Source organism: Lottia gigantea, assembly GCF_000327385.1.
Source record: "Lottia gigantea unplaced genomic scaffold LOTGIsca_5, whole genome shotgun sequence".
Taxonomy (NCBI): Eukaryota; Metazoa; Mollusca; class Gastropoda; family Lottiidae; genus Lottia; species Lottia gigantea.
Window position 1 is genome coordinate 5,328,953 of NW_008709715.1, and position 24,814 is coordinate 5,353,766.

The 24,814-nt window shown below is 30.7% G+C and overlaps 5 protein-coding genes across 5 annotated transcripts; 2 read left to right on the forward strand and 3 right to left on the reverse strand.

The window, feature by feature from the left end:
• Positions 1 to 489: 489 nt before the first annotated feature.
• On the forward strand, positions 490 to 1,971 carry LOTGIDRAFT_106425 (hypothetical protein; the record flags this gene model as incomplete). Its single annotated transcript, XM_009062127.1, has 1 exon — positions 490 to 1,971. The coding sequence occupies one exon, from the start codon at positions 490 to 492 to the stop codon at positions 1,969 to 1,971; it is 1,482 nt and encodes a 493-aa protein (XP_009060375.1).
• A 469-nt stretch (positions 1,972 to 2,440) lies between these two features.
• LOTGIDRAFT_106399 (hypothetical protein) lies at positions 2,441 to 2,923 on the reverse strand (the record flags this gene model as incomplete). The annotated part of the gene is made up of 1 exon (XM_009062128.1): positions 2,441 to 2,923. A coding segment is annotated over one exon (483 nt), but the record flags the coding sequence as incomplete, so codon positions are not given.
• A 3,738-nt stretch (positions 2,924 to 6,661) lies between these two features.
• On the reverse strand, positions 6,662 to 9,378 carry LOTGIDRAFT_210388 (hypothetical protein; the record flags this gene model as incomplete). The annotated part of the gene is made up of 6 exons (XM_009062129.1): positions 9,344 to 9,378; positions 8,198 to 8,339; positions 7,850 to 8,002; positions 7,490 to 7,600; positions 7,003 to 7,122; positions 6,662 to 6,799 (listed from the first exon to the last, which is right to left on the reverse strand). The coding sequence occupies exons 2-6, from the start codon at positions 8,306 to 8,308 to the stop codon at positions 6,662 to 6,664; spliced, it is 633 nt and encodes a 210-aa protein (XP_009060377.1). The 5' UTR covers positions 8,309 to 8,339; positions 9,344 to 9,378.
• A 3,765-nt stretch (positions 9,379 to 13,143) lies between these two features.
• LOTGIDRAFT_106271 (hypothetical protein) lies at positions 13,144 to 19,728 on the forward strand (the record flags this gene model as incomplete). The annotated part of the gene is made up of 16 exons (XM_009062130.1): positions 13,144 to 13,404; positions 13,897 to 13,947; positions 14,312 to 14,370; positions 14,540 to 14,591; positions 14,839 to 14,981; positions 15,285 to 15,377; positions 15,802 to 15,929; positions 16,085 to 16,143; positions 16,414 to 16,562; positions 16,900 to 16,983; positions 17,198 to 17,348; positions 17,524 to 17,679; positions 18,233 to 18,405; positions 18,797 to 18,908; positions 19,138 to 19,218; positions 19,636 to 19,728. 16 exons carry the CDS (start codon positions 13,144 to 13,146, stop codon positions 19,726 to 19,728), a joined length of 1,845 nt encoding a protein of 614 aa, XP_009060378.1.
• Positions 19,542 to 24,647, reverse strand: LOTGIDRAFT_183409 (hypothetical protein). The gene is made up of 13 exons (XM_009062131.1): positions 24,513 to 24,647; positions 23,970 to 24,178; positions 23,658 to 23,727; positions 23,374 to 23,475; positions 23,054 to 23,184; positions 22,649 to 22,748; positions 22,437 to 22,495; positions 22,131 to 22,213; positions 21,788 to 21,858; positions 21,433 to 21,533; positions 21,109 to 21,249; positions 20,732 to 20,848; positions 19,542 to 20,533 (listed from the first exon to the last, which is right to left on the reverse strand). The coding sequence occupies exons 1-13, from the start codon at positions 24,598 to 24,600 to the stop codon at positions 20,405 to 20,407; spliced, it is 1,401 nt and encodes a 466-aa protein (XP_009060379.1). The 5' UTR covers positions 24,601 to 24,647; the 3' UTR covers positions 19,542 to 20,404.
• Between the last annotated feature and the right edge of the window lie 167 nt (positions 24,648 to 24,814).

Here is a 24,814-nt window from a genome sequence, read left to right on the forward strand (position 1 = left end):
GACTGTCATGACAACAAGGGTTAAAGGTTATGCCCCTTCTATCATTAAAAATATGTAAACAATAAATTGTAACAAGAAACGAAACATTACGATTTCAGTCATGGATTGATATTTGTAACAAATATTGATGTGGTGTTTTTATCATTCGAAAATAATGACATTTAAATTTTCACAAAAGTATCAGTTCCTGTTGAGTCACATGTTTGTTGTTTGACAATAATCTAGTCATTCTGAATCCGGTTGACATCTGTGACCGGTTTACTGCTTTATTTTACCTACCTGAGCTAATTAGAGATATGACATGAATTTCCTCTCTACATTTGCAAGTCAGCAACCCAATTTTCAGTGCATTGAGAAGGCTTGATTATTTTCAAGATCAGATTGACAAACCAGAGTATTTTATAACTCTTATCAATGTACAGATTAGAGAGAATTCTAAAACACATTCCATCAGCATTCATACAGGGTACCAAATCTTCAGCAAGAGCCATGTCTTCTGTTAATCATAAACCATCTACAGCTGGTATAATTGTTATTGGAGATGAAATACTAAAAGGACAAACAATTGATACAAATTCAACCTTTATTTGCCAACATTTATACACATGGGGTGTCCAGGTGAAAAAGATCTCTGTGGTTAGTGACGAGTTAGAAGAGATAGCGAAAGAAGTGAAAGAGTTTTCTGAAAAATATACCCATGTTGTTACCTCTGGTGGAGTAGGACCAACTCATGATGATTTGACATTTGAAGGTGTAGCAAAAGCATTTAATGAGAAGACCCTACCTCACCCAGACCTTGTCCAACTTATTAAACAATATTTTGGGACTGATGATTTACTATCACCGAAAATGAAAATGGCTTATGTTCCAGAGTCAGCTAAACTTCAATATGGTGAGAGTAAGATTAGTGGAAAGAGAACCAAATATCCAATGGTGTCAACACATAATGTTTACATGTTTCCAGGGATTCCATCTTTATTGGAAGGTGCCTTTGTTCTATTTGAGGACATTTTTCGTGATCCAAACGTGAAATTTTTCTCAAGAAGAATTTTTATTGATACAGATGAGATCACAGTTTCTAGTATTTTACAAGATAATTTCAATAAATATAAAGAAAGTGTCAGTTTAGGGTCATATCCTGATCTTCATAATTCCTACTTCAAAGTGAAACTTATTCTTGAGTCTCAAATTGAAGATAAATTAAATTCAGCTTGTGAAGAACTGAAATCAGCTCTACCTCAAGGCTCTGTGGTTAAATATGATGAAAATCCATTAATCGATGCAAATGAGAAAATCCATGAGTTATTGAAGTCGGAAAATGGTTCAGAATTTGCTAAAAAGTTGGAGAAATCTCTCCATACTATTGAGAAGGCTCTTGAACGTTACAGTTTTGATGAAATTTGTGTGGGTTTTAATGGTGGAAAGGATTGTACTGTCTTATTACATTTAGTTTATGCAGCTGTAAAACGAAAATATCCCTCAATAGACAAAAAGTTAAAATCACTTTATATCAGAAGTAAGCTACCATTTCCTGAAGTTGAAAAGTTTATTCAAATTGCTAGAGATAGATATAATCTAAATGAACTAATGTATTATGGTAGAATTAAAGATTGTATGGGAGAACTGAAAAATCAACATCCGGAAATCAAAGCTGTTTTTATGGGAACGAGAAACACTGATCCTTATTCTAGCCATCTTGAGGAATTTACTATGACTGATGCTGATTGGCCACAGTTTATGAGAGTAAACCCTATATTAGAGTGGTCGTATGATGATATATGGAAGTTTTTAAGAGGATTGTGTGTATCGTATTGTAGTTTATATGATCGTGGCTATACATCTTTAGGCAGTATGAACAATACCCATCCTAACCCTACACTACAGTATATAGATTATAGAGGAATAGTCTGTTATAAACCAGCTCATCAGTTACAAGATAATCAACTAGAAAGAGATGGACGGAATGTGTAAAAACTTTTAGATTACGTCAATTTTAAAATCATTGGATTACAACAGATCAAAATATTTGTTTAAATGAAATAAAATTTTAGTATAGAAATTAACATGAATATAATCTCTAAATTTAGTATATCTAGTATATTTTTTTAATAAAATATACCGTAGTTTATGTACTTTGAAATGAAAATTGTCATTCCATGTATTTTTAAATTCTATTTAAATTTTATCTTTATTTCAGAATAAACCTTATTGTGTCCTTTCTTCCTATGTGCTGCGCATGTTTTTATCATGTATAATGTGCATATAAGAAGTCTTAAATTTATCTCTCCAATCTGCATTACTATCAAAAGGATCTTGCCCATTCATAGATCAAAGCTTTGTGACTAGGGTCCTTAATAAATTAAAAATATTGTTGAATGGATAATATTTTATTATAAATACAATTTAATATGTAATAAATAGCAATAATTTCTTGTATAATTCATTTTATTCTGTTTAATACATTGTAGAGTTTCAGTGAGGCATAGGAATCAAGGGCTGCATATTTCTGTTGTACTGCAGTTAATGGAAATTTGGCCCAGTCTCCACATCTCAGTCTAACATCTTTATTTAATTTACATCTTAGTACATTTCTAACTAGCCCATCCAAACTCCAGTTTTCATTGGATTTTAACTTTTTATTGGCTAAATGTCGCAACTCTATCATAGAATGTGGAATAATGGACATTGCATTCACATCCCAATCTTTGTCAAGCTTCCAAAAGTCATTTTCAATATTCAAACCAACTTTCTTAATGCTTTTGTCCTCAATCAAAGTTTTCAGAATTTGAGGGAATTCCTTCATAGCTGAGGTATGAAATAGATAACAAGTCTTTTCACTCACTGAAATTTGAACAAGAGCTACTTTTCCTGAGGGATTACCCATTTCATAAGTTACTGGCCATTCCAAGTCAAAGCCGACTACAAGTTCATTTTCAAAGATGGCAGAATAACAATGCAAGGGAAGTAACGCTTAATAAACATTTCTATTACCTCCCTTTATTTACATTCCTATAATATGTTACCATTTTGGAAGTAATGAATCACAGAAAAATAATTCTGTCTTTCTGTATGATTTTCTCGAGTTGAAAGATGGTTCAGGAATGAAAAAAAGAATCCTTAACTTTTACAAATATTCTGATATTCTGGCACAACAATACATAAATGCTAAGAGTTTAGTTTTGATGTCACCCGTTTCAATAATAGTTCTGTATGGTGTTTTTCTATAGTAATTATTTGAGTTATAGTTGGTCGAATTGAATAAGGTTTTACTTTTAATTCTAATATACAAGATAAATCTACCAATTTCTGTTGACACTGTTGAATACCCTGAAAAAAATTAAATTATTTTTAGTTAATAATGATTTGATAAAGTGTTCATACGACCACACATGGCCTTTAATTATTTCATTACATAATTACTAATTAATTAGGTGCATCATGACCATACAAAAAGCTATTTAGGATAAGAAATAATTCTACTGTGAAACTGTTGATGAGAAGTCAAATTTGTAAGCAGAAAATGTAGTAAACTTTCCCAAAAACATCAATTGATACTGTTCAATTGTAAAGGCACAAAGGTCATACTTACATTTAATAGGACTTCTTTTACTGATGGATTTGACCTTGCCTGTTTTCTCATGACCTTAATAAAGAGAAATATTTAGAGCTTTACTAGAAATAGTAGAAAAAGTATATTTCTATAAATGTCTAAAAACCATACAACAATGAAATTGAGAAGACAATTTATTTTTAAAAATAAGAAATAATATAGGTATACTTACAATACTGTCTTCTGCAGAAAAACCAATTAATTCAGATAAAACCTAAAATAGTACAATAAATAATGCTATAATGTTATCTTCCATATATGACAGACATTTTAAGAAAAAATCGCATAACTTCATTCAGAAAAAGCTTTAAAATATATTTCTCTTTTCAAGGTGGACACAGACAGTTTGTTCTGCAGGCCTCTCAACATCTTCACACTGTCAATGTAAAAACCATACTGAAGAAATATCGCAATGAGTACCCATATAGTAATATATATCAATGCTTAATATTGTGATATCTACTTGAACCAATATTACCCAGCCCTATAACTTATTGTATATTATAGACTTTCCGTTGAGGCCCTTGATTGGTGGTATTTGTTCGTGTACAATCCAATAAAACCCAGCATTTACAAACTTGTGTGACATGCAGAGGTGTCTTTTGCAGTCAATGCAAAGCTTGTAAGAACTTGTGAATATGGCCTACTTTCAATAATTATCAAACTCCTCATTTGCAATCTTAAGGATAATTTTCATAACAGCATGAGGTCTATTGTATAATACACTTACTGTGTTAGAAAGATCAACATCCATAGCATAAGTACCATCATTTATCTTACAAGCTAATGTCCAACTTTCTCCTTTACCACTGGTAAGTTTGCTGGTTAATGTTGATATATAGGCCTAGTGAAAAAATACTCTCTTTAGTGGAATGTCAAAATATCCTGAGTAGGCTTAATTTTGTTATCACAACAAATTATCTAAAGCTAAAGAACTGTATTTAGATTGAAAATACAGTATTTAAATATTGATGTTTGGAATGCTTATATTAACTCTGAAACACCCATTGCCTAATAATCTCAGAGTCCAGGGATATTATCAATTTCTTTACATACCTTCACTTTTACAGTATGTTCAGAGTCGTAAGGCATAGAATCTGACAGTAACCTCAGATAGGTAAATGGTTCATTCCCATCCACTGGAAAATATAACAAATACATATATATCAGAACAATTGAACTTTATTATTTATTAAGTGTACAACAGTTAATTATTCTACTGCAAGTCATAGTTCTTTCAATCACAACAATCAGCCATTCAAAAATGAAACTTATCCGTACAGAGGTAATAGTTGAAGTCCACAGTATATTTTAGTAAAATTAAATAGTTTGTGATAGTAAAGGACTTGCTTTCTCAAAAAAATTTAAACTTTTGTATTGTGTATCTGAGACATTGAAGGCCATGATGTGCACTGTTTTGATTGTATCACAATTACTACATATCAAATCCTGCAATTGTCGAATATTTTCATACATACCTTCTTCAATACTGATTAAGTTTCTTACATTAGTAGAAGCTTCATTGTTAACAGTTGTATTAAAGGGGTGTATCACAGCTTTAGGTAAATTAGATCTAAATGAACAGTTTTTATCATCTGGGAGCATGAAATCATCATCATCAACCACCATGGCAGCTAGCTCATCATCAAAACCACTTAATTCACCTCGATCATCACTAGTATTTAATCTTGATGATTCACCAAAATTTAAACTTTTAACTGTTGTTGCCTTTTCTTTTTTAAATGAAGTGAACATATTTTCTATTTTTTGTTGTTCTAATTTAGGTTTTTTAGTCTGTGGTAAAGGAGTATTGGAAGAAACTCGACTGCTTTTACTTCCTTGAACACGTTCTGTTTTTGGAGTACTATTAGAATTTTGTGGTTTTTGAAGAGTTGAAGAAGTAACTTTTAGATTTTGAACATATTGAGCTGTATCTGATGTTATAGTTTGTTTATTATCTGTTTCCATTGACAACAATAAATCATCATCCATATCATGCATAAACATTTCATCATCAAAATCATCATCCCACTGAAAGAAATAATATAAAATTTTGATTAAATTTCTTCTTGGAATTTTATTCTGTGAAGCATTAAAGTGAATAACCAGTTTCAGAGATTAGTGCTGATATTGACAGATATTAGGCTATTTGAGATAATCAATTGAGAAAAGAAATTTTTTTTTAAATCCCTTGGTACTGCATACTTTGAAAAATTCAAAATAAGCTCAAAATCCAGCATGGTAATTAAAGTTGTACCTTACTCTTTATGGATCATTTCTCATTCAATACCTTTATTTCTTATTAGTAATAGCTATGATACTCGCTTCTTTAATACTTAATGATTCCGGCACGTTTGTATTAAATATAGCTTATATTTCAAAATAATAATACTTACTACTGCATCCACAGCTTCAACTTTAACTGGTTCTACAAAATCAATATCAAATATATAAATCAAATAACAAAACAAGGTCAAAATATGAAATAATTCGTCTCCTTTAGGTAATTTTTACACTACCATATAAAATTCATGTTTTTTTTATTGCAAACATAAAACATCTTAAATACCTTGTTTAATATTTCTTTTTTGAACATTTGTAGGATTGGTGAGCGTCTGAGTTTCAAGTTTGACTTCTTCTTTAATATTTTGTTTATATGGTTGACTAAGTACTTCTGTTTTAATTTGTGGCTTTGTTTCAGTTTTTATGCAGGTTTTTGAAGAAAAATTCTGTTTTTTAAAGGAGTTATTGCCTCTTTCAATAAATTGTCCAGAAAATTCTTTCTTTGCACATTTACCAGCATTTGGAATATTTTCTTCCCTAAAGTAGAGGAAATACAAAATTTAAGAGTCAAAATATATAGGAAGATAGTTTCAAGTTAATCTTAGTAAAGTTGGGATGCTGGAACATTTGATAATTCAACTGCAACAAACATTTCAAATAATTATTTTTAATGGAACTGAATGCAGTTAGTCATTTTCATTAGACTATCCTATTGTGTCAAATTATCTAATAAGATGTTAAAGCACAAATTTTGGTATATAAATAAACTTACAATGCTTTCTGAAGTATTTTTTCTGGAGGATTATTCTCTATTAATGAATCAACTTCTCCACCATACACATGAGTATTATCGTCTTTTAATAAGAGAACTCCACGCCGACATATTACACTACCATATACTAATATCTATACAAACATCGTTAACAAATTTGATACTTATCTCTTATATCAAATCTATTTCAGTATCACCATTTTAAGTTTTTACATCAAGCAGTACAAAAAAATAATATGGGGTCAGGGTCAATTTTATTTGATTGTGCTTCAACCCTCATCACTTGGAAAATGTCAATCAATCTAAATACCGCCAGAGCAGAAAGCCTGTTACCTACCTTTGTACCTAGTATAGTTTGTGTATTGAGACTTGAAAAAGGTTTATATTCCATAGCTTGTATATCATTTGTTCCATCAGTTAACTTGAAATATAGCATTTTACTTGGTTTAGGCTCCCACTATAAAATACAAACAATAGCTTAATAATAAATATATTATAAATAAATATCCTACATATCATGTAAAAAGAAGAGTAAGTCACTACATGTATTTAGAATAACTTATGTATTGACTAAATTTAAATAAATCCTACTCTGGTACTCCTTTTCTAGAAAATACAAACAATAGCTTAATTAACTTTAATAAGACATCTCCTATATATCACGTTTAGAATTCTAACTAGTACTCTATCTAATCTCTAATCATCTGAAGGTTGAACTCGGATATCAATGACCAATGATCAAAAGTTTGAATAAAATTTTTAATTTGAAATTCAGTTTCAACTAGTAAGCTTATTCATCTAGATATATATATACCGGTACCTACAGCTGGTTGTAGAGTTGTATCTGCTGAAAGGCCAACATTAGCATTTTCTGTGCCTTGAACTTTCTGTAGTTGAGAATAACATGATGTACCCACATCAACAATAGATTCAATCTAAAAAAACACAAAATGAAATGATTTGAGGTTCTACATCTTACTTTTCTGCCCCTGATTCAGCTAATGAAGACTGGCAGTGCCATCCTGTTTGGGAAGTTTGGCAATTTTTGACCAGCTTTTGAATAGTCATAGACCTTACAGAACTGGAATGTATAAATAAACTTGTGACTAATACAATGCACATGTGTGACTCAAGGTGAATAAGTTATTGAGTAATAAAAATCAACAATTATCAGCTATTCTTACTTGTAATGGGAAGTTTCCATTTAATTCAATTTTGATTTGACTAGATAATCCTTCTGGTAAACACTGACTACTGAGTTCTCGTAAATCTGACATCAACCATTGTTCAAACACAAGATTTCTCACATTTTCAATATTAGAATCTGTGTTTGTTTCCTGAAATATAGTTTAGATACCAATATTTCATTGCAAATTATGGTTTTAAACTAAAATCATATCACAAACTCATGTCAAAATGATAAAGAAAACCTTCCTTTGAATCAAACTGAGATTTAGCAGCTGATAAATCAAACCCATAGGCATGTGCTATAAACCTATAACCAAGAGAGTGACTGTAAATACCCTCCATACCTGTTGTTCTTCTTTAATCCATTCTATACATGCCTCTAACCAATCATCTTGTACTCGAATTCTGTGAGTTTCCAACATCCAATTCTTAATCTCACTGCTTTCATTTATCATGTTTAAAGCTATCCTTTATATCTTCAATTTTCTGAAAGTACAGTCAAGTAACCTAATTTCGTGCTAACCTATTTTTCGTGCATCTCCGGAAATGATTAATAATTTACATGTGTGACCTCGCATTTGATTGATAAATATGGGTTATCTGTACAATATCAGTAGTAGAATGAATCCAGTAGTTTCAAGCAAGGTAAAATGTATTAATGTATTCTTTGACAAATACAAAATGGCAGATTTCAGTTATCACCAAACGTCACCATTTTTTATCAACCGAATTTCCTTATAATCCCCAGCTGTAATCGGAATTGATAGGTGTCCAATGAATGAAGTCATGTGATCAACTAGCGGATTCTGTGTCAGCAGAAAAATTCTATGGGACACAATGTGGGCCATATTCTTATGTTGTTTCAATGACTTTTAGCAATAAATCGCGCTGCGTATCTTATTTTGTCAGTCACTATTTTTTTTTTTAAATCATAGTTCTTTGAAGGAATTTTCATTAGTTATAATGAATTGATATTAAAGATAAATACTAAGAGAAGTTTATTATACCACTGGGTATCCATACAAAAGGGTTTTTCTCGACTTATTTATAGATCAAACATCGTTCACAAAAAATAGGTGACGCATTTTGCCACTGAAGTCGAGTTGGTTAATCTTGAAATATGGGTCAAAGTGAGGGATTCATAAAGAAAATCGAAACAAACCAATTATAATTATTTTGTAGAATATCTGAGGAAACATCTAACTTTGACAAAATTCGGTGTTGACTCCTTACATGCACGAAAATTCCAAAATTGTGGGGCCATTTTGACCAAATTGTGGGACCATTGTGGGACCATTTTGGTGTGGGACCATTTTGGTCTAGGGCCATTATGACTATAACCCGAAATATGATCATCTGAATGTCGACTGGACATCTACCGTGTAATATGACATTAAAGGAGGACATAACTGGCCAATTGTCTCTCCGTAAATATTAACTTTCGAATCTGTTTGATATGGTATTATACAACAATCTCGACAATACAAAACCTCGTAAATTGGGGGTTTCTATCAGTCAGCCATTTTCTCCCGCGGTTAGGGGGATGTTAGTTTAATCTTACGTGATATACCCACTGAAGGTTTAATGGATGTCATATTGTGGCAAATATCCTATGTGTTATTTTAATATAAACCCTTAGACTTTAAACATTCTTAGTGGCTGGAAAAAGAGATTAAGGCCTTGGGCTTATCGTTTTTTTAATAGATGCTCCATAACCGGAAGTTGCGTCAAGTGCAGACGGTTTTGTAAACAAGAAACTAGTTTTATATCATGTACAAACTAGGCCTATTAATAAACAATATCTGTATGGACGTATTGAACAGTTGATTTACATGTCCAGTGGGGATAAAAGGCTTGCTATACGCAAACCTGTGCCCTTTCAAGGCCAAGCAATGGCAGAAAGCCTGCGTGGAAGTAAGTAAATTACATTAGATCAAATTGCATAATAAAGCATAATAACCACCCTGACTGACCCTAGCCACTGCTTAGTATTACTATAGCCATAGGTCTATACATAAAATTGGAAGATAAAAACAGCCTAGTGGTATGTAAAACTATAAAATGTATGGTGTCTTGGTCGTGAAGCAAGAACATCTGAGATGATAGCATGTAAATATTTTTCTTTATAATAGTCATGATGACCACCATTTTTAAAACCCACCAAATATGACTATAAAATATGATAAATTTTTTCAGTATTTTTTTAATCAGGCGATATTACTAACGATATTTATCATGATACCTGAATATCACCCAGACCTAGTTGCTGTTATTATGAAAGATTGTCTCGCCTTTTCTCTTTTCTTCTTCATCATTGAAGTTGTTTAGTCACATTTGGCAGTAGCCAGCATATGGGGTACATGTGTCTCAATTCATAGACTTAGGCTTAAGGGGTTTGGCCAAGGTATCTGTACTTTAACTTTTGACATGAAACATTGATTAATATTGACATTTCAGATGTAAATTCAGAAGTAGTTAAAAGGTTCTTGATCAGTCACCCAGTTCTACTAGAAAAGTTGATATTAGAAAATGTCAGCATTGATAAGTTGAAAGAACTTTTAGGCAAGAAGGAAGAGCGAGAAGTAATCAAAGCTCCAGGTAATTTAAAAAGAATTATTAGCTTCTGATGTTAAACCCAAATACAAGACTTTTATTCTACTAAAGTTTTAGAGTTACGGTAGTCTATTAACTAAGGGTCCCATTTTGAGAGTCCACATAACTAATAGTTTGCTTGGTTTATTGATTCCCGAATGCTTGTATTTTTTTTTTAAGTACCCTTAAGTCACAGAAAGATGAGGGGAAAACCTGTTATAGATAACAAGGTAACTATTTATTTGACTTTTAATGTATACAGTTCCATCATATTTCATTGAAATAGTTCATAAAATTCAAACTTAGGGAGCCGCGGTGGCTTGCTCATTTACCTGAAGGTCCAAGATTCAATCCTGGCATAGGTCGTGATGATATCTTCGGATTTCGGTGTCCCCCTGTCAGTGATGTAGGTAACAGGGGCTGACATGGAAAAAGCGTCGAGACCCTGTGTGCTACAGGCTGTGCACTTTAAAGATCACTCGACAGTTGGAAATGGAAAAAGAGCAGACTAATGCCGCTGTCCTGGCAAAATTTCCCTCATTGTACCCTGCATGGCATTGCCTGTCTTCATTAGCCCACATGGTGCAGAAAAGTAGGACTCATTTCATTTGTTTATTAAACTTGCCTTTGATATGAATCTTTAATAAATAATATTTGTATTTTATTGATCTGTATTATTTGTATATATATATAGTGTACAATATGGTTGATAAATGATAATTATTAATATCTATATTCTAGTATAAGAATGATCAAATCCAAGAAATAGTTTCCAATTGTTTAACAGAATATGCAAAATCATCATGTCCCTTTGCAATTCTAAGAGAAGCAACACAAACTATTGCAAATGGTAAATTGTTTTCACTTAATTTTTTAATGTACAAAAGAAACTGGCAGTACAATATAAGAAATCATGGCTTAACCATATAGGTACCACTTAGCTCCAATTCTTCCGATTTTTCCGGGTGTTTCCCCCTTGATCCAAGTTTTTGGGTTGCAATGAATTTGACAGATTTTTTCACAACCCAGAATTATCACTAGTAAATAGAAATAGTGCCTGGTGTTGCTGTCAAGTCTAAATTTTCTCATTGAACACTACATGGCATAGAATGAAGTTTAAGTATTATTTCAATTATCCATTTCAATGTAAAATGCTTTTAAAATTCTTACTCCATCCATGTCATATATATATCTGTAACATTTGTTATTGCATTTAGTTGTGAAAGCAGACAGTTTTACTTTGTATGTGCCAACACATAATGATAAGGTAAGATTATTAGATAAGTAATTTTACTCATGAAAGACTGACATGCTTCCATAGAACATCTAACACCAATATCCTTCCGTAAGTCAGCCTGATATAGGTTTTCAACTCCTAATACCAATTTGTGATTATACTATGTCTACTCCATATCATACAGCTGAGTTTGTTAAGGATCATAATCTGTACCAGTGTATATTGTTGACATTAGAGCAGAGTAAAGAAGGTTTGATATTTTGCTAAAGCTAAGCCTTTTTATACTTCTTAAATTTCAAATCTGCATCTTTTAAAGTTGAAGTTGACAATGAAATCAATGTGCTGTATTACAGAATCACAAGCTGAGCTAAGATAGCTTTAGTTTGGTCAAATGATCAAGGGTCTAATTTGAATATTCAATTTCTACATTTCTCAATATATTTTTAACAAGAATTTTACATTTCCTAAGGATTTGGATATTTATGAAGCAAATAAAACAAAGTATGGTTACATTTTTACATTAGTTAAAGGCATTGGGGCTAGCTTGAATTTTTCCTCAAGTGCTAATTTTAATCAAAAACTTCAAAGCAATCCTCTTTCGATCTTTTTCTGTAACATTTTCACATTTCTCTAAGGCAGCTTATGATATTATAAGATAAACACTATATAATCAATAGTAGATTCAAATAGCTCCATTTGCAATTGATTCAATTTTATTTTAATTCTTTGTTAATATTTTTAGCTACCAGTTATTACAATTTCAACCGACATAAAGTGTTCACAATAACTGTTTAAATCTGAATTCAATCTATACTAAAGTTTTTTGTCTTTAATTAGTTGCAAATTAACCTTTGAAAATATTAAAATTCCTAATTAATCTATCAATTTTAGATATTTTCTCTTAGCTACTGATTATTTTAAGTAGAATTTTCATAATGAATTCCATTTGATTTAAAGAATTGATTCAGATTGTTGTTTTTTAATGAAATGTTTCTATTGACATTTTTCATAGTTTAAGTTACTTAAGAAATGTACAGTCCACTATTGCTTTGATAGGTTCTAATGAACATTATGAAATTTTAATGGTTAGAATTTGCTGAAACAGCAATGAAATATGAACAAGATTTTTATTTGTTGCAAAAAAAACCATCATAGGAAGTGATCACTTTAAGTAGATTTTCCCATTATAGGAAATACAATTTGAGTAATATGCCAGTACATATCTAAGAGAAATATAATGTGTGATTTTAGGACTTTCTATGGACCAATGGGATACAAAATGACAGTAGCAGCTCATGTTGCAACTGAACAAAAAAGTCTGCTTATAAGAGATCTTCTACAGGCAAGTATTTGAAATATATCTCACATGCTAGGGAGTTATTTTTGAAAAATTAAGAAGATTTTAGTGTTTCAGTCATCTTGTTAAGTTTTAGAGAATATGATGTAAGGATGAATTGATGAATGTATTGTCCTTTGTTACTAGTAAACTTGATTTGCTGCAGAAAGGTCATAAAATTGAAATGCCTGAAATCTGTTATACATATAAATATATTTATTGGGTTATATTTACAGGATACCAGGTTTCCAAAGGGTATAAATCATACATGTGATGTTTGTAGTGTGATTTGTATACCATTATTATTACCTGAAGGTGACCTAGTGGCTATCTCAGAATTCCATCGAGATGGCTTCAAAGATATATTTTCAGAAAGAGATTTTCAGGTAAATTCAAAAATTTCTGCCACAGTTCAATAGCAAATTTAGCTCTCTCTATCCATTTTCAAACTTAAAACGTTTAAAATATGAGCAATGGAAGTTAAAGGGATTGTAAAGAGGTTTTATAGATTTTATGTGTATCAGGGATAAATTGCACCAGTCTAATTTTCAATCAGATGTCTGTAGTTCCTGAGATTCCAGTAAAACCAAGTGTTTGATAACCTCACTAATCGGAAAGGGTCTAATGTGATTAAGCTTATTTTGTAATTAGTGCCATCATAAAAGACTTAGTTTAAACCACTTTACTTGTTCTTTATGCAGATATGAACATTACTGATCATGTCATGAAAAGTAACTACAACCAAGAATGTCCATAATGTGGAATTTGATAGTTGAAATTCGTATCTAGCAAAATACATTATTTATTAGCTATTTTATTTCAAATTTAAAAAAAAAAAAATGGTTATGAATTAAAAACATTAATTTGTTTTTTATCAGATTGCCAATGCTATGTTATGTTCCATCCTATCATGTTTACACCTAAGTCAGGTTAGTTGAATAACTATTGATAATAAATATTCAAGAAATCTCTATTCATTGTCTTATTTGTTTTACATGTTAATAAACAATTTTTCATCCTTGATTTTATTTTTGAGATTAATGTCAATCTCTAAAAAAAACTGAGAGTTGAGAAGCAAAACTTCCATGTAAAATTGACAGTCCTTTTTGTTGTATCTGATATTTTTCCAATAAACCATTTGGAGAAAAATAAATCATATATTCCTAGTTATCTTTTTAAGAAATTGTGTCTGATCTTTGGAAGAAAGATTATGTAAGACATCAATAATCTTGTCATATTTCCAAAGATTTTGTATATCTTCATGTCTTTTTTGAATATTTCTATTCATTTTAGATAAATAAAGTCTTAGAAACACAACAAGAGTTGAATGACTTCTTATTAGAAACAACAAAGTATGTAAATTTATTGATATATTTTAATGGAATTTGATTTAAAAATCACAATTTGAAAAAAACAATATGTCATGACATCTACACTTATTGCTTACACATGTCACATGAAAACCTTCTTCATTGATGTTTTTAAAATCAATTTAAGACTGTTTTATATTCTGTTTTGTAGACAATTATTTGATGATGTTATTAGTATTGATAGTCTTATACAGAGCATTATGGTTAGTATTTAGCATGTTTCAAATTTGTGTTTGCAAAAAAGCTGCTGCTTATGACCATTTCTGATATAAATTCCCTCATCAGGACAACTGTTTTTAGGTCGGTTCCCCATAAAGGTGTATGAGCAATACAGTCATCTAGCTAAACTGGACTTATTGAATCCATTTCACTTTATATAAAGCAGACTGTTTCTACTCACTATTATTATCATTTATAACTCTGTTGTCCAAATGCTTTATATATTTACAGCACTCTACTAAAAATCTAGTAAATGCAGAAAGATGTGCACTCTTTCTGATAGATCATCAAAAAGGGGAATTATTTGCTGATTTTTTTGATGAAGGTTATGATGTTGATGGAAAACCAGTTTTCAAAAAGAAAAAACAAATCAGGTAAATCATAAAATGCTAATTGCTTATGATAATGTAATACATGGCATATTGAATAACAAGCATGATATGGGAGTGGCCTAATCTGTAGCCCAATTAGTGAATGTTCTTAGAATCAAGGGAAATGTCATGCCTGAAATATAGTGTTCATATTGCATGTGACCGACCTGTAATAGGTATGAGGAATTTGAGATTGTCTAGTATCTTTTGCATAACATCTTCTCATTGGGAAGGAAATGAAAATACTCTATGAGAACAGGGAACAGATATTGTACAAATTAACAAACTAAATTCTATTTACCACAGGTTACCGTTTGATGAAGGTATTGTCAGTAAGGTAGCTAAAACAGGAGTAATAGTTAATGTTAAAGATTCTTTAAAAGATGACAGGTTTACAAAGTAGGTATTAATATAGTTACTGTTTATTTTTCAGTATATAATTTAACTGTGTATATGTGCTTGTAAAACACTTTTGACACACATCACATATTCAAGGTTTCTCTCTAATGATGGCAATTGCTTGACATTGTAAAACACTTTTCACTTTCAAGGTTTCTCTTCAGTATATGATATCATGTGATTGAAAAGTGTGCAAATTGCTATAAAAACACTATTCAGTTATCAAGTTTCTCTTGATTGTGTTATCAGTTTAATGTGTTTTAACACTTTTCACAAACTCCACCTTTGTGAAATTGCTTTACCAGTACTTCACATGATCAATTGTAAAAGTTTGCAGGTTCTGGCAAACCACTTTTCACAAACGTCACAATGTTTTATGTTATCTATATGATATGATTTATAACTTATGAAATCTTGTGTTTAGAAATGTTGATAAACAGACAGGTTATACCACAAGAAATGTATTATGTATGCCTATTGTTGGTAAAGGAGGTGTGATTGGAGTGGTTGAGTTGATCAACAGTTCAGCATTTGATCATTTCACAAAAGCTGGTGAGTACTAGTTCTTAAATAGTTCTCACTTCTAGTTTTATAAACAATCTATTATTTGAAGTGATTAATCAACTGTTTCTAATTGCCTGTAGTACATTTCTTATTGTGACTGTAGTGAGTGAACCAAAGTAACTGACAACTTGTTGTATTTACAGATGAAAGTGCCTTTAAGATGTTTGCTGTATATTGTGCTTTAGCTTTGCATTATTCAAAAGTAGGTTTGTCAATATAGAAATACATTATTTAATTAATTATTATTCTTGTTTATGCAGTTGAAATTACCAATGAAATTACCAGATAAAAATAAAGTCTGTGAAAAGGGTGAATTTATGTTTAGAATCTTCACAAAATTAGTTCAAATATCTCTGTTCATCTATACTAACTGTTCTATTTAAGAAATTGATTTTCTATTGAGGTGGAGCACATTCTTTGCTTCTATATAGAGATTTGTGGACAATTTATTCTAGTTATTGTTTTATTGTAGTTATACAGTATGTTACATTTACAACAAGATCAATATGAAGTAGCTATGGAGGTTTTACAGTATCATATATTAGCTAGTGAGGAAGAAATTGGTGAGCTTATGAAGAATCCTTTACCAACACCTGATCAAATACCTCCTTCTCTTTATACGTAGGTGTTAAAATCACTCTAAAGGATCTTCTTTCTGGCATCTTTTATCATCTGATAGTTGCACAGGTTTCTGAAGTATACATGTAATATAGCTGTGAAATTCTAATTAGCCAGATAAGTGCTGAACTCTGAGGCATTAACGAAACTTGTGATTTTTTGAAAATATTTCTTATCATTTATTGTCAAGCAAAGTTATTGGTTCAGTGTGCAAATCAGCATACGATTCAAACATAAATAAGCAGTCCATTTATTGCTGAATAGTTCACAAATATCTTTGCTCAATTTTACCAAATTTATGCTAAAAATGTATTGATGTGATTGTTTTTCTCAAAAATAGGTTTGATTTTTATGGAGGTGAATATATGGATAGTTTGCCCAAGTTCTTTCTACATATGATAGATGATTTATTTGGTGTGACCAGGTGAGTTGAACATTATTAAAGATTATATCATCAATCCATTTTTTTTTATTACAGATATCTTGGCTACGTATACTTTTAGACATTTGAAATAGAAATTGTTGAATGAAAGTCTTGGGTTTTTGAGAATGTACATTCTTAATGAAAATATGAAACATATATAGATTGTTGAGGACTGAGAACTCAATCTTGTAGATAAACGTTGTGTATTATTCAGATTTCAGGTGAAGAAATTGGTCCATTTTATATTAACTGTAAGAAAGAATTATCGACAGGTTATGTACCATAACTGGAAACATGGATTTCATGTAGCTCATAGTCTATATATTATGATCAAAACTTCCCCTGAAGTCTTTACTACTGTAGAGGTATGGTTAATGTATAACACAGTTTTTGTTAATTACTTCTACCACTCTAATTATCTAGCATTAATCTCATTAACATATTATGGCAATTTAAATATGATATTCTTTGGTAAAAGTTCTACTGATATTCTACGAATATTTGCCAACAAGTAGTAGTTTATTTTGTTTAAATTTTCAGTCATTAGCACTAGTATTAGCTGGTATTTGTCATGACCTTGACCATCGTGGCTTTAATAATGCCTTCTTCGAGAAATTGCATCATCCTCTTGCAGCTCTATATTCTACAAATGTTATGGAACAACATCATTATAAGCAAACCGTATTGATATTACAGGTAACAAGCTTTTTCTTTTCATAAACCAGTTCTTTAAGCGACAAAAATCTCCAAGAGATCAGAGATGCCTATAAATGTTCAAGAACTGGAAGTAACAAAGATACATAATTATATAAATGCTTAGACTTATAATAAACTTAGCTAATAATATCTAAAAGACTTTGAGATAGATTTAACACAAATCTCCTAAGTTTTTAGTATAATTGCAAGAACATCTGACTGATAATTGGAATGGTGCATTTCTATGCTATCAGTGAGAGTCTTGAGTGGTCTTGGTTGGAGATTTATGTCGGTCATTTTCTACATCGAATCTGATCTGATGATGAAGGTCTGTCTGCAGACGATAATTCTGAGACAAGTATCAAATTTGTTTGATATTATAAATCCTCTCGGGAACGCGATAATCTTGTCGTGGAAGCATGGGCACAGACAAGATTTTACTCAAGACTCTAATCGGCGACAAAAATTTCTGACCAAGACTGCTCGTGTGGTTGCACCTTAACTGTTATGGTTTTGTCCACCCTATTTACAGATGTTATGTATTATTATATAGAGTCAAGGTCATGATATATTATCTGGTATGAGTAAACGAGAATATAAAATCATATTAGAAATGATTAGACAAGCTATAATAGCTACAGATTTAGCTCTGTATTTTGGTAATCAGAAGATATTACACGGCTATCTAAATGATGGTGTATTTGATATTAAAGAACCTGAAATGAGGTAATTATAGGAATCTGATTTTGTAATGGAAACAGCAGACAATACATGGCACTTTTTATGAGTTGAGCCTAATCCATTTTTGGATCGCTAGTTTTTTGGTTGAAATTCACTGGGCCGATGGTATACAAAGCTGAATGATTAAGTGGTCTGGTTTTACCTCATGTCTAAGGAACCAATTAGGCCAGATTTGTCCTTTTGCTTTTAAGGTGCTAAGTTATCAATTAGGTGAGTCTTGTACCACCTTTTTTTTTCTGACATTTTTTCTGTTCAGATTTTTTTAATATCAACAAATGTCTCATGGGTTTATCATGGTGTATAACTTTATATGAAGGTTTCTCTACAGATTCCAAACAGTATGTGGTGATCTTTTGATAAAATGGTTTTATTTCAGAAAACAGGCTCTATCATTAATGATGACAGGCGCAGATCTATGTGCTATAGCCAAACCATGGAATACTCAGAAACAAACAGTCAATGAAATTTATGAAGAATTTTACTATCAGGTACAATATTCTCCATTCTTGTCAGTAAGACATTTAGAATTCATTTTCATAAGTTTAAAGGCCTTTTAAATGTCAATATTCTGGTAAGATCTTGAAGAGATGCATGCCAAACTCGTAAATTGTGACAAATATCAATTGTCCTTACTAAAACAAATTTACCTTTGGGTATATGTTGTCTGACCTATTCAGCTATTTAGATATGACTTATAGATGGTGTTGTACTTTAAAGGGAGATGAAGAAAAGAAACAAGGTCTAGTTCCTACAGCAATGATGGACCGTGAAAAAAAAGATGAAATCCCCAAACAGCAGGTAATATGCACTTTTTAATTGTTAATATTGATACTATTGTAAAATTCCATCTATTGGACAGATTCGCCATTTGAAATTTAAAATAAAGACTCGTCTTTTCTTGAGACCAAGCCATATATATAGAAAATCAAATTTCTAGTTTGAAGTATTTTGAAGAAATGCGATTTCAGTACATTTCTAGTACTTTTGAAGACTAATTATATATATTCAAAACCCAAACCTACCCTCAAAAATTGCAAACCATACCCTTTAACCATAGTGACACAGGTCAGATGACACAATGGAAGAGACATATAGTCCTTGCATTTGAATGTACTCTATATGTATTGTCAGTCTTTATTATCTGTGTATGTGCATATGATTACAAAAAATTATTGATAATAGTTTGATATATAGTACCGGTATATATATTTAAAGGTTGGATTTATAAAGTTTATTGGTTGTCCTCTATATACAACATTAAAACAGATATTACCATCTACAGAGAAACTACTACAGGGATCATTGTAAGAAATATACTAGTAGATCTTACCGTCAAAATCTCAGTTTCAGATTTTTGAAACATGACAATCTATTCATTATGAATAAACAAATCAATCAAAAAATGAGCTTGAAGAACTCTTATGATGTTGTGGATATGAACTCCATAGACATGATTCCAAACTTGGACTTATGCTGTAGTCATGTTTCAGGCATACATTTATTATCAATATAACTGAGTTTTGGATTTCCCAAATATGGAATAAGGGCAGATCAGCAAGGTAGTGAATTCAGATTAGAGTAGCAGTTGTGTAATAGAAAATAAACTATCTATTTCAGAACAAATATTGAATTATGGCAGAAAGAAGCAGATAAGTTTGAAGAACAGAAGAGTGAAAGTTCATAATATAATTGATTCTTCATATTGTTAAGTTTTTGTTATTAAATTATTTTTGTTGAATGAATCACATTTTCTTTACTTTTTTCATCAATCCTAAACAAACAATAAGATAAGAGCATTTTATTTTCTAAAATTTCATGGATTAATTTCAACTGATTATTTTTCCTAAATCAATCCGTATAGAACCCCTGCCTTAATTTTAAAATATCATATATCTCTTACACATAAAATGTGTTTTCCACTTCAACCCGTTTTAACAAATATAAAATAACAATAACATAATAATATCCCTAATTGTTACCACTATCATAATTTGCTAGTTTCTCGATCTAAATTCCAATATTCCTCTGTTTGCATTTCTGTTAATCTCGAAATGGTTCTGTCAAATGCAAATAATTCTTCCTCCCCTGTAAAAACACTAGCTGTTGCAGTTTCCTGGAATATGTCACAAAATTAAATGGTTTAGTAGGGCAAACAGCTAAGCAATAAAATACTGGATAGTTGCCTATAACACACTCATTTTCCATGCAGCCAGGTCTTGAAAATTCACTCTGCTCTTTACATGACATTAGTTTATTAACAATTGCTAGTAACTTGGCATAAATAAAAGTGTTACTGAAATGACCTACTTACAGGAGTTATACCTAGATCATCCATTAAAGCTCTATTAGCTTGTTGATCTAGATGACTTAATGAGCCTGTGGTAAACAAACCTTTAGGTTCTGCTTTAGCTGAACACACTAATTTTACCTGCATTGAAATAGATTGAAGATATTGATGCTTTTTAACAAACTTAAATTTTAATTTATTAAGACTGAGGTACATATCTCATTAAAATTAAATTTTAACTTTGAACCAAGTTTTCATGCACCAAAATTTTCTTTGATATTGGAAATATCTGGTTTGACTCTGATAATGGTCTACCTATAGAGGTTTGATTATTGTCCAGTTTGACCAAATATAAAAAAAATACTGTTGATTTATTGTAACTCCTCAAGTAACTAACATACCTTATTATCATAAACAGTATCTATAAATGTAATAAATCTTCTTGCTTCAGTTTTTCTACTCAAATTCATAGTAGGTATATCTCTCATAATCACTACATCAAACTCTTTACTAATTTCTAAATAATCCACAGCTCCTAAAGCCTACAATATAGCCATATAACAAACTTATAGTAAAATAAGTGCCCAAAATACATGAAATGAATACTATTTTGTTGTCTTTTTAACTCCTAATAAAGCCTTGATTCTTAGTAAGGGGCATTTTTTTGTTGTTTTAATTATAGAAGTAAATTGATTCAAAAATGTATGAAAAAAATGCATTATTACCTGCATACATAAGTCACTAAAAGTTGTATCCAATACTCTGCCACATGTTTTAGGTAATGTTAATTTCCTTCCTAAAACTATTAAATCTCTTGAACAAATATCTACAAAAAAATTAAATTAAAATTTGTCAACACCTGTTAGAGTTTGGACATCTTGGTTTCTGGATTATTTTCAAAGCTTGAATTAAGCCCAATTACCCAGTAAAAAGGAATTTTAGTAAAATAATATAAAAATTCATACTGATAACTTTCATTCATTTGTTAAACGGTTGCCCTGATTGGATATGCCAGAATTGTGCCCTAGAAGAAACCGAAAAGTAACTAATATTGGAATGGCAGTAAAAAGAAGTGCCAACCTTGTCTCTGGTTCTTGACATACTCTTTGAATAATCTATCTAATTCTTTATTACTATCACAGTCACTGTGCCTGAAATAACCAAATAACAATGCCAAAATTAATAGAATTGAACACGTTTAAAGCTCTTGGCATTGTCCTTTTCTCATTAACCAAATATGATTTTAAGAAAACAAGCATGTAAAACTCAATTTTAAGGAATATCGCAATGGTAAAACAGTTCTGACATAACTTAATCATAATGTATTAGATCTAATCTTGGAATGAAAACTTTGAAATAATATTTCATCAATTTTCTGTAAGGTAGTCTAAGAACACTTGTGAAATTTTTAAAAGATACTTACACAAAATATACTTTTCCTTCAGCAGGCAAGGTCCTCATTCTGTAGTCTATACCAGAATCTAAACATATAGTCTTACAATATTTCTACAATGTAAAATATATTCACCATAATCTATCTAAAAAAGCAAAGTGTTATGTTGCACATTTGAAATAATGGGGGAAAAAAACCCAGAAACATATAACTATTTAAATATTCAATACTGACCAATGTCATACACAAAGACAAACAAACAATGTTTCTTAAAAATATATTGCAACATATTTTATTTCTAAGTAGTTTTTTGTTAATATTTTTAAAATTACTTACTTTTAATACTCCAATAAATGGCACAAAATTACCTCTTTGTAAACCATTCTTATATAAATCTGTAAAAAATATAAAGCATTTATGAAGAAAAACAAAAAATAGAAATTAAAAACTCATTCATAACTTGCAGAAAGTTTCGGTTTCATCTTTTAAAGTATAACAAAGAAGTACAATTTAGAGTGAAAATGATCTGTATTATAATGTATTCTTACCATCTGGTGCTCTGTTAGATGTCGCTACAACTACTACACCACTTTCAAATAAATTAGTAAATAAACGGCTCAAAATAACAGCATCAGCTATATCAGTAACCTACAAGGGAATTATGAACTGTATTGTAAGAATAAAGAACCATGAATCATCTTCTCTATATTTCTTTGTGATATGTGATTAAAGCATCCAAAATCCTCTTTCTCACCAGTAATACCTTTTTACTGAAGTAAAGTATTGGAGCTAATATTGAACAACTAAAAATTTCATTTTAATCTATTACTGTTCAGTGTTCATTACAGCTTCAAAACTATTTGGCAATGAGTCTCGTTTAAGGTAATTAAAAGACTAAATCTCGACTAAATATATAGAATACAGGTACAGATTTCTGAAAACCAAAACACTACCTGAAATTCATCAAAACAGAGCAGTGTAGATTCTTCACTAATTTCTCTAGCTATTGGAGCAATAGGATCATAAGCATGAGAATGTCTGATATTTGTAACTTTTGGTGCTGATTTCTTCAAAGCATGAATTCCTAGAATCAAAGAATTCAATAGATAAATATATATATATATAGTCACTGGTCTTATAGAGGTGCAACCTATACACATAAAAGGCAAAGATCACATATAATGAAAAGAGACTGAGGAAAAGGCTTATAAAAATCTAATAAATTTCTTGAACACTGCTGCCAAAATTTCTCTTTAGATAATAAGTTACTTACTTTTATGAACATCTAACATAAATTTATTAAAATGAACTCTTTGTCTTTTGTCTACAGAACTTGAATCGTGAAACATATCCATCAACATAGTTTTCCCACATCCTGAAACACATGCAGTATATACTTAAAAATATTTATTGATCTTTTGAATATTTACTTCAGATTCCTCAACATTAAACAAAGCACTAAGATGCCCTATAACATCTCATCACCATGGCTTGTTGATTAATTATACATGTAATTCACTGGGTGGATGTTTGTATTAATTTAGATATTGTACTTACCAACACTTCCATATAAATACAATCCTTGAGGAGGTTGAATAACATTGGAGTTGGAATTTCCACCAAGTTTCTGAAATTTCAGAAAAATATACTAATGAAATGAGTTTTGATAGAAGCTAAATACCTTTTAACACTAGGCAATGACAGTCTTCAAATATAAGTTGTACTCAAAGGCAGATTTAAAAGGTCCATTCAATCAATTAATCAACATATTACACATTATGCTGAGTAGGTTCACTTATTTTTCAACATTCATAAACTTAAGCCTGAATGAAACAAAAATAATTTATGGACAAAATACTAATATCCTACTTGGGATAACCATGATTGTGTCGGTTTTGGTTGTGGTTGATAACTAAATAGTCTATCATGTAAACTTTGTAATTCTTCCACTACACATCTTTGATGTTTATCTTCATGTAATTCACCTTTAGAAATTCTTCGATTGTAAACATCTAATGGGCCATTTCTGGTCAAGGAATGGTCTGTTGTATTTAACACATCAGATGACGTAGATGTTCCTAGAATAAATAAAACTTACAAATTAACATCTTTTATCTAGAAATATGCTAACAAAACCATACAGATCAGAATTTAGTCTAAAAAATAAGAAAACTGATGATGGGTTCTGATGATAGGGAATATCTATATTCACAAAAAGGACCTATGACAATGGAGAATGTTAAACTATGATCATGATGCTGTTTTAGCTAGAGGTTTGGTACTTTTAATTTGTTGGTAATTTCATATCATGAACACAGCACTATTATGTTTGAGTGCGGTGGGTTCACTCTGTTCCAGTCCGACTACTCTTGAGAACGGAAGAATTTTTTTCGTGAATGATAAGTGACTCACCAAAGCTACGTGATATATTGAAGAGTTTGAGATGTAATTTCTGACTTCTGAGCACAGAATTTGTTGAAAAAAGAACTGCTACCCTCATTCTTCCATTTCAAAACTTCAATGTCAAATTTTGTTTACAAAACTTGCATTACGAGTTATCTGCCCCTTTTTAGACTCTTTCTTGTTTCCAACCGGACAGTTTTCTAAGGGACGCAACTCATAGTTTGTTCAGTAATCTTAATCTCAGTTATAAAAATGAAATACATTGTCACCCTGATGTGCGAGTTCAAGAAGCATTATGTCAGCTGTATAAT

Excerpts from the sequence above, each read along its gene's own strand:
- LOTGIDRAFT_183409 (XM_009062131.1), bottom strand. The coding sequence starts at position 24,600 with ATGAGGGTAGCAGTTCTTTTTTCAACAAATTCTGTGCTCAGAAGTCAG. Across the intron at positions 23,476-23,657 it reads GTATTTATATGGAAGTGTTG|GATGTGGGAAAACTATGTTG; the intron begins GTAAGTACAATA and ends CATGTGTTTCAG. Across the intron at positions 22,214-22,436 it reads CATTTATTGGAGTATTAAAA|AAATATTGTAAGACTATATG; the intron begins GTAAGTAATTTT and ends TTTACATTGTAG.